At 33.6% G+C, this 10,489-nt stretch overlaps 1 protein-coding gene across 1 annotated transcript; it reads right to left on the minus strand.

Moving 5' to 3' along the window:
- Positions 1-1,332: 1,332 nt before the first annotated feature.
- On the minus strand, positions 1,333-4,436 carry LOC149216198 (uncharacterized). Its single transcript, XM_089391159.1, has 2 exons — positions 3,522-4,436; positions 1,333-1,709 (listed from the first exon to the last, which is right to left on the minus strand). The coding sequence occupies exons 1-2, from the start codon at positions 4,065-4,067 to the stop codon at positions 1,614-1,616; spliced, it is 642 nt and encodes a 213-aa protein (XP_089247285.1). The 5' UTR covers positions 4,068-4,436; the 3' UTR covers positions 1,333-1,613.
- Positions 4,437-10,489: the final 6,053 nt, after the last annotated feature.

Below are 10,489 nucleotides of genomic sequence, written 5' to 3' on the forward strand. Positions count from 1 at the left end.
AATTTGAGTGAAATTTTTAGATATAGCCAACATTTATATCTACATTTTACTTTATTACCAAAGTACTCTAAAAACACAATTTTGGGTAATGGTTCTACTTTCCCTGGTTCCAAATGCTCATGCAATACAAAAATCATTGAAAATATTAGCAATTCCTCATAGAATGGAAAACATATATGTTTTATATAAATATATGGGGAAATTAAATATGAGTATAGGGGAATAAAAACTCCTCAAATTACCTGAGGTAAGCCTTGGTTTATATATATATATATATATAGATCGATAAAGTATTTAAATAGAAGTCAAATATGTTACATTTTTTTAATTTTTGTTATATTTAAATAAAGAGAAAAAAGTGGAATTTTCAATTATATGTTGTTTATGGTTATAAGTTTTCTTTTTTATTTGTATTATATATAAACTACGATTCAATTCATCTCACATTTATATAATATCATTTTATGAGAACTTTCACATAACATTTCTGATAGTAACTTTTCTACAATGAAAGCCCTACCCACAAAGTTGTTCCCTTATTGGACAAGTAGAAGAAGCTTCTTGCAAAGGCATTTCCCTTAAGGGATAGGCATGAGAACCATATATACAAAGGTGAATTATTAGAAAACAAGATTCACAAATTTGAGACACTTTTGTAAAAGTAAGAGATAGACATGAAGAGCCTACCAATAAAATTCATGTCTCATAGTATAGGTATGAGAAACACTTTTGCGAAAGCGTTTCCCTAAAAAGATAGTGATGAGCAGCCTATCCACAAAGGTGCTTCCTTGCCAAACAAACTTGATAGATTTGAAATGCTTATTTGTAAACATTTCTAATTGATTTGAATCCACTACCTTCTCCCATCATTTAATGTATTAAAAAAATCTAGACTTACCAGCTTAGACTGTCTTAAATATATCTCACACAAATACATAAAAATGTAAACTATTTAATTTAACCTTATTAAAAAATTTAATTTAAATTTTTAGTTTTTTTTTTTTCCTTTACATTTTTCTCATAAAATTCATACATAATACCTTACAGAATTTAGTGTATTACCAAAAAAAAAACTAGTGCAACTAAGTTATGCATAAAAAAATCCATACACAAATGACCTACCCAATTTAACCATAATAAAATATATTCTTTTACAATATATCTCATAAAATTCACATATGCTATTGTTTTTAAACTTTAACTCTATCTCATATTTTTAGTATTATTTTCGTACATTAAAATATATATAAAATATAACTTAAATTTAGTAATTATTAAATAAATAAATAAAAATTATAAATATGCCTAATCCTTCCCAAAAAAACACGAACATGATAGCAATAGATTTGATTTTCAATCAAATAGTTTGGTTCTTCTTCATATTAGCACATGCTAATTTAACAATGCATTCAATTAACAAATATGTTAATCTATAATATTTTCCTTAAAATTATTACATAGCACTGGGATACATTTATTGAGAGATTCCCAGTATTTCAGGAAGGATTGCTAGTATTACTTAATTGCATTAAGAAATGGATCAACGACAATGTTGGCCTTCGGGGACCATGAACCTGGAAGACATACCACAATCAATAGGCAGCCAATGACCACTATAAACCGAGGAACGGGTGGACAGAATGGTTAATAATATCGAACAGATGCAGCTTCATTACTACTGAGAAATGTTGTTGGCCAGCGTCAACGCCCTGTTATCATGAGAGAAGTTAACAAAATGATTAGGATAGGCATATAAGCGTTGATAAACATCTATCCGTAATAAACATTTATAAAGTTAATTAAATTATAATTTATTTTTTTATAATTAGTTATAAAAGGAATTAAGAGAGAATTTAAATATATATACATTTCAAAATTATATAGAATAGGATTTTTATTTTTAGAGATTTATATTTATTTTAATAAAAAATAATGAATTGGGAAGTAGATTTTGTTACAATATTATGGAATAATATTATTGTTTAGCAATATCACATGTCCATGAAAATCATCTCATTTCATATGACACTTGATGATATGATAATTTTTTTTGTTAACCAATTTAATTAAAAAAACAAGAAGGATATAGCTTATTTGACATATCTCATTTAAAAATAAATCTCGAAATTTGATTTGAATATATTATCTAGAATATTCTATGGAGTTAAATCCCTACCATCCACCTAATAAGTATTCATAAATGAATTAAAATTCAGAAAATCCTATTTCAAAATAAACACACCTATCAGCATAATTATAAAAATTTAATCTCATCTCTATTTAATAAAAATAAAAAAACACCTCTATTTTGTTGAGAGAGAATTGAGCCAAAAAACCAACACTATTTTGATCAACTCATGAAGGAATGATTGACTTACATCAAGCCACATTATGGCCCTTGTTTGAGGGATAAGGGACTCACCTCCACTCAGCGTTAAGTCTAGGAAGGCATACATACTCTACCCCTTGGTTTTTGAACATGTGACCTCTTAAGAGGAAACACATGCTCTTAACCATTAGTCCCTCTCAACGCTTTCATTAAGTACATATGCTCTTAAGGATTAATAATAATTAATCATATCAAAGTAGATTAGCACAACACCATGACAGATGGATAAATGTTTTACAGTTATTTCTTATCTATAATTTGTATAATAAGTTTATAATTGTATTATGGAAATGTGAAAAGATAAAAATAATTTTTTTTAAATATAAAAAAATAAATATTAGTTGAAAAATATGAAGGAAATTAATGTTCAATGTGTTGATTGTGCTTGTCTTCTGATTCATTTATTTTTCACTGTGCATTCTAAGTTAGAAAATTCAGTGTATTTGCAATTTAAGTTTCTAGAACAACTTTTCTTTATATTTTTGGTTTTATACTTGGAAAATTGCTACTAAGTTATTGGGTTTTAAGGAAATCTAACATGGTATTTAAAAGTGTATTATATAACTAGCTAAATATGTTACTTTGGGTATAAAATAATGTCATTTGAGTATGTCCTAAATTTTTTTTCTGAGCTAGTGTTTTTCAAATTAAAAAACTGGTTAACGACCTAAGATGAGAGGTATCTTGCACTAGTGAAAGCCTTCCCTTTCTAGACCACTAGCTGATAATTTTAGCTAGCTTATTTTTTTTTTAACAAAAAACTATAAGTGAGTGAACATACATTCACTGATACTGAACAATGTTAACTATTCCAATTCTAATTTAACAATTAAATTATGATAAATTTTCTAATAAATAAAGATAAAATAATAATCTTTTAAAAATAAAAATATTAATAAAAATAAAAATAAAAATAAATCTGCTTACATTATCTAAGGAGATTCTTATCTATGACGATTTTCCCTAATCCTCTTTGGACACATACATGGATTTGTATGCAACATCCACTGTCTCAAACTCAGTGTTTAATAGCTGTCTTGTGCAAGTGGAGTTATTACTCTGTTACTTAGCTATAAAAAGACTTTGTAAATCATAAGACATATAAAAAGACTTCGTAAATCATAAGACATACCTCTAGCCTGTGGATACCCGAGCTTGCTGTGTCTTGAAGCAATAGATCATGCTCAGACTCGTCTACTTTTCGGAGATTTATCATTCTGGGATTCACATCAGCTGTTGAACATGAACCAATAGATTCCAGATCCTCCTGTCTCTTCTGAACGTCGCTTCTGTCTCTGGAGACTGAGAAAAATGATCCAGCAACCTGTTGTTCCTGCCCACGCTCAATGTCCCTGACAGGCAGAGACAGACTTTGAGGACCAGACGATGCATCGGAAGCCATGGAAGGGTCCTCTTCCTTCCCTGTAATGCTCGACGGCTGATATGTTCCGTATTTTTCAGCATTGTGTTTATACTTCGATCTTTTAGTTCGCCGCTTCTCAATTTCAAGACTGCTGAGTTTTTCTTCACTCGGTGTATCTACAGACACATCTAAATAATTCGTCCAACCAAACTCAGAGATCCCATTGGTCATAATTTCTGTAGAAACATAATCCAGTGGCTCTGCAAATTTGGGAAAGGCCGGTCTCTGCAATATACGATCCATATTATTCCCCATCCCTTTTCGTCATTCAGAGCCACCCATAACCCTTGTGCATTTCACCAGAAACCTTCAATTCAATGGGCAGAGACTGAGGCTCGAGGTATTTAACATCGAGAAATGTGCCACTATTAACGCTCTCTCTGGGGTTAACTGGGCGCTAATGTAATATCTTTCCCCGCCATTTGTACTGTGTCTGTGATTTCTTGACGAATCCTACATTGGATCCCATCAATATTTCCAGGTATATCAGGGTACGTCGAATATTTTGCACGTTGAAGTTCTGTCCATGAACAGTTGCTTGGTCCCACCATCATCATCGGTGGACGTCTTGTGTTCAGGCACGACGGTTTGGTCCCACCGCGATCATCGATAGAGATTTAGGGATTGGTACACAGAATTTCAGTGTTGCCATGTGAAGGCTGATTCAGGAGTGTCCGTTAAGGTTACGAACCGAGGCCTGTTTAGTCAAAGAATGGCAGGGATGGGATACATTAATAACGTTGCGATTTTAATATCTTACAATAAAAGTCTTTAATTTGGTTGATAGAAAAATATTTTATTAATAAAAAGTTAGAATAATAAAATGAAAGAAAATTGTCATTAAAGATAAAACATTAATATTAAAAAAAATAATTAATACTAATTACTTTTTTAAAAGTATTATGATCTTTCTAGCTGAGAAATTCATGTCTTTTAAACTTCAATTATATTACTATTTCCACTAATTAAATTAATAATGGAATATGTTATTTAGTTTATTTATTAAAAACAGAGGTATTATAACAATTTTATGATTTTAGATTTAAAACTTTTGTGATTCAAAATAAGTTTTGTGGATTAATCACATGGTTAAGATTTAATCGATATTTTAAACAAACTAATATAATTTATCCTTCGGATAAAGTATTGTTTTTATTTTTACTTTTCTATTGCAAATAAAAATTTATTATCAAATAAAATAGGAAAAATAATACAAAATTAAAGAATTTATTAATTATTCAAAAATAATTAAAAAGAAAAAATATAGCCTAAATTTTACCATATAATTAACATCAGCGAAAATGATTTTTTTTAGGGTGTAAGATTTTAAAAAAGATGATTTACAGTTCACGAAATTTGATTTCTCCATATATATATATAACATGGAAATAATTATATATATCTTTAAATAACATGTCAATAAGATTTGTATCTAATTATTTAAATTGAAATGTTTTTGTTAATGTTTTACATTATTTTTCTTTTATAATTATGTTTTTTAATTACTAGATATTAATTTGCGATTAATAATGGGATGAATGATATTTATCTCTGCTGAAGTGAACGATTTAAATTTTATTTTCATTTAAATAAAATAAAATGATTTTATTTGAGTGTATATTGAAATGTTTGTTTGGGGTAGTTTAAGTGGCGATGTCTATCTTGGGTTCAAATCTTGAACTACCCTCCCCTGTTGCCGTGTGAATAATAAACATGTAAAATTGAAAATGAAAAAATCCTACCAAGATTAACTATATATATATATATATATATATATATATATATATATATATATATATATATTACATTTCAATTTTATGTTACAAAACAAAAAAATTATGAAATTATAATATCAATCAACAAATTAAAAGAGATAAATAAATTAAATAAATATAGTTTAAGTTAAAGAATTAATGAGGAGGTCGGGAGGCGAAGCGAAAGGAACAGTGAGTGTGCACGTCTAGGGTTTTAGCGAGTTGCAGACGGCGCTCCCCATGGAGGGTCGCAGAGGAGGGAGAGCTTCTCCCTCCTTCAAGGAAGTCGTGGCTAGCAGAGGTAAGAAACCTCTAGAAACTACTAAAGGAACTTCGAGAGGAGGAAAAGAAATCATGGAAGAGGAGATAGCAAGAGGAAATTTCGAGGGAATCAATGGTACAAAGGGACCCTGCAAACCCAAAGCTGAAATCACTCGTAGAGTTTTTTTAAATGATCCTGCCCTGCAGGCATATAGGGACCACATGCAGACATATGCTATTATTTGTAAGTTCATGGAACTATGGCCCACTGAAAAAGCTTTACAGACTTGGATCAAATATCATTGGAAACCTAAAGGAAGCATAGACCTCCATCTTGGATCAAAGGGTTTCTTTCCGGTGGTATTCATGAATATTGAAGACAAGGACAAAGTCTTTAAAGATGGACCCTACTTCTTTGTGGCAACTTGACTCTACATGAGGCCATGGATTATGAATTTTGTCCCGGAGCGGGAAACTTTTACCTCGGTACTAGTCTGGGTAAGACTTTATTCCTTACCTCTTGATTACTAGCAAAATGAATCGTTAATGGCCATAGGCAATAAATTAGGACACTTTGTCAAAATTTCCGAAGCCACAAGAAGAGGGAAATACACTTCATTTGCTAGAATATGCGTGGAAATGGACCTATTAGGAGCCTTACTAGATGAAGTGATCCTGGAAGTCTTTGATGAAGAATGGGTGCAAACAGTAGACTACGAGCATATTCCCTTCAGATGCCATAGATGTCATGAGCACGGGCATCTATTTAGAGACTATCCACAAGGGAAAGTAGGAAATAACAGTAAGGAAAATACAATGAAGGAAACAGACAACTTTCAGAAAGTAGTCTATCGAGGAAAAGGAAGCAAGAAAGGAACAAAGCAACATCAAGATGAAGGACGTATAGGTAGCCAAAACAAGTTCCAAGTTCTAGAGGAAGAGGAAGAAACCTCAAAGGAAGATCAAGCAACAGAAGGAAAGGCTGGAGAAAAGAGAACAGAATATGAAGATGACCAAAATCAGAAAACTGGGCACCAGACAGAAACCATTATGAGTGAAACAGAACCTGAGATGGATCAGGAAATGACCCCGAGTGAGATGGATCTGGAAGACCATGAGTTACAGGAGATACTTGATAAAGAAAACCTAGATCTGGAAGGGTTCTTGTTCCAGGGAACCACGGGAGGAGTGGATTCGGTACCCCAAGAAGAACTTAACAAAATCCAACAGTTGTTTTTATGGAAAACACAATCTAATGCATTGGGAAAAGGAAAAAATTCAGATAAATAGGAAAACAGAGGAGTGAAGGTGCTAAAAGCAATCCCAAGACTAGCGACAAGAAACCCAGGTAAAAAAAGAGGCAGGAAAAAGCAGAATGAACTCTTGATGGAGTGTGGCAAGCTAATGATAGACTTAGGTAAGATGAAAGGTCTTGCCAGCTACTCCTTCACAAATATTCAATTATGAAGTTTATTTCTTGGAATATTAGAGGGCTAGGGAGTAAAAGAAAGCAAAGAATTCTTAGCAATAGAATGAAACAAGAAATGCTGGACATGATCTTTATCCAAGAAACAAAAAGTTCCATTCAAAAAATCAGACAAATCCACAGTAAATGGCTCAGTAGATTCGAGTTTCTAGAAGTTAAAGCAGAGGATACTGTGGGGGGAATCCTCACTCTTTGGAACCCTCACAAATTAAGGGTTATAGATGTCGAGGCTACCAAGAATTATTTATCAGTTATCATCCAACCGGAGGGAGACAGGCACCACTATCTAGTAACCAATGTTTATGGTCCTCAAAGAATAGACGATAAACTCAAGTTCCTAGATTCACTGGAGGGTCTCAGGGGCAGACATATAGGAATACCTTGGATCATGGGAGGGGACTTTAATATGATCAAATCTTTGTCTGAGAAAAAAGGAGGAATGAGGATCCTTAGTAAAGACTCATTGGAATTTCAAACCTTTATAGACAAGATGAACCTAGTAGAGGCTGAAATGAATACTGGCCTCTTTACTTGGAATAATAAAAGAGGTGGCGAATCTCAAGTAGCCTCAAAGTTAGACAGATTCCTGACCTCTGAGAATCTGATGTTGGAAAATAAGGAAATAACAGCTGAAGTTCTCCCCTTCAGAGGCTCAGATCACTGGCCGGTTCAAATGGAGATCAAAGGTATGGACATTCTCAGAAACAGACCATTCAGGTTTGAAAATATCTGGCTCTCCCACCTAGATTTCTTCAACAATATCAAAAATTGGTGGACAGAAGACTTACAGATTCAAGGAACAAGAATGTTTCTTCTGCATAAAAGATTAAAGCATATCAAACTCAAACTAAAAGATTGGAACAGAAATGAATTTGGCAATATTTTTGCAGAGAAAAAATCAATTGAAAATAAAATTAAGTAACTCAACCAGGCTCTAATCAAGGAAGGATTTGATAAAGACAAAATAAATCAAGTTGATAAATATCAGAATGAGTGGGACAATCTGTGCAAACAGGAGGAAGTCTTCTGGAAACAAAAATCTAGAGTCCAATGGCTGAAGGAAGGGGAGCGTAATACGAAGTTTTTTCATAGGTCCACTATGGCAAATAGAATGCATAACAGAATATCTTCAATCAAAAACAAAGAAGGGGATATTCTTACATCTCATGAGAATATTGAAGTGGAGTTAGTACAACACTTCCGAAGCATTACTCAGGAAAATAACTTGTACAGAGAACAGTTTATTCGGGAGGTAACTAGAAATATAACAAAGATGGTATTCAGAGAGGATAATTTTAATCTAAATAGACCAGTTTCTAAAAAGGAGATAGACGATACCCTCAAAGAAATGAAGAATGGAAAAGCACCAAGCCTAGAAGGGTTCAATGTGGACTTTTTCAAGGCATGCTGGAGTATTGTTAAACATGATATCTTGAATGTGGTGGAGGATTCTAGAGTGAATAGTACCATATTGAAAGTGTTGAATACCTCCTTTATCTCCCTTATACCTAAGCAGGAGGATGCTCAAACTCCAGATAAGTTCAGACCAATCGCTCTATGCACTGTGGTCTACAAAATTATATCCAAAGTTGTGGCAAACAGACTTAAGCCTTTGCTTCCTACCCTAGTTTTAGGGGAACAATCAGGATATGTGGAAGGCAGACAAATTTTAGACAACATCATTCAAGCTCATGAGGTAGTTCACTCGCTAAAAAGCAAAAAGAAGGTCGGCATGATCATGCAATTAGATATAGCCAAAGCTTATTACAAAGTAAACTGGACCTATACTAAAAGGGTTCTTAGTGCCTTTAGTTTTGATCATAAATGGATCAGATGGGTAATGGCCCTTGTCACCTCCTCCAGCTTCTCTATTTTGGTGAATGGCTCTCCCTCTGAGATTTTCAGTCCTTCCAGAGGCCTCAGACAGGGAGACCCACTCTCTCCTTTTCTTTTCATTCTTATGATGGAAGGACTTGGTAGGGCCATCAAGCAATCTAAAGTTGTAGGCAAGATTAAAGGCCTTCTACTTTCCGAGAATGGTCAAGCTCTTACTCATCAACAATTTGTAGATGACACAATGCTTCAAGGAATCCCTACTGTCAAAGAAGCATCAGCTTATAAACATATTCTGAATGCTTTTGCCATGGCCATAGGTATGGAAGTAAACCTTTCCAAATCAAAAATCTTTTTCTTTAATACCAACTTGGCAATCCAAAGGAATATTTCCAGAATTCTAGGCTTTCAAAGGGATTCCCTTCCCTCAAAATATTTGGTTATCCCTCTAACAGATAAAACATTGCTCAAAAGCATTTGGGAACCCTTGATGAATAAGTTGCAGGACAAAGTCAGCAAATGGACCTTCAGATCTCTAAATATTGCAAGCAGGTTGATTCTCACTAAAGCTTATCCGCAAGCCATCCCTATCTATATGTTATCTGCCCTCCCAACTCCAAAAGGAGTCCTTCAGAAATTGAGAAATATTCAAAGAAACTTCCTTTGGGGAAAGGAGGAAAATAATAAGAAATGGGCTTTAGTGTCTTGGGAGAAACTTTGTAGACCCAAAGACCACGGAGGGCTTGGCCTGGACGATCTAGAAATACTCAGCTAGGCTTTAGGGGCCAAACTTTGGTGGCGCTGGGTTCATAACCTAGAGACTCCATAGGCTAGTATCTGGAAAGAAAAATATGCCACATCCTGGCAAACTAACGATCTCATTAGAATGTCAGGGAACATTAAGGGCTCACACATCTGGAACAAGGCCTGGGAAAATAGAAGATTAGTTCAAGAAAATAGTTTCTGGGAAATCAGAGAAGGGAATCAAGCTCTCTTTTGGGAAGATAAATGGCAATAGGAACCAATACTGTTAAACGAGAACTTCCTCGAGCTTAAACAGGAGATAGATTCACAAGGCTTAATTAAAGTCATGGACTTCTGGGATAACACTCAGCCAATGGGGAAATGGAGAATTTGGAAGAATATGGAGTGCAGAAATAATAGCCTCTTGAAAATTAAAGCAGAGGAGCTAAAAAAAATGGTGGAACAAAGGAAAATCTTAGTTTTTGAAGGGCAAGACCAACTAAGATGGGGCAAGAATCAAGAGGGCACCTTTAATCTCAAAGAAGCCAAAGGTATTCTACTGGAGCTGAATCCCCAGGTTCTGGATAAAATATGGCAGA

Source organism: Pinus tabuliformis, chromosome 1_1 (genome assembly GCF_031772625.1).
Source record: "Pinus tabuliformis cultivar Carrire ecotype Pingquan chromosome 1_1, CPIR1, whole genome shotgun sequence".
Lineage (NCBI taxonomy): Eukaryota > Viridiplantae > Streptophyta > Pinopsida > Pinales > Pinaceae > Pinus > Pinus tabuliformis.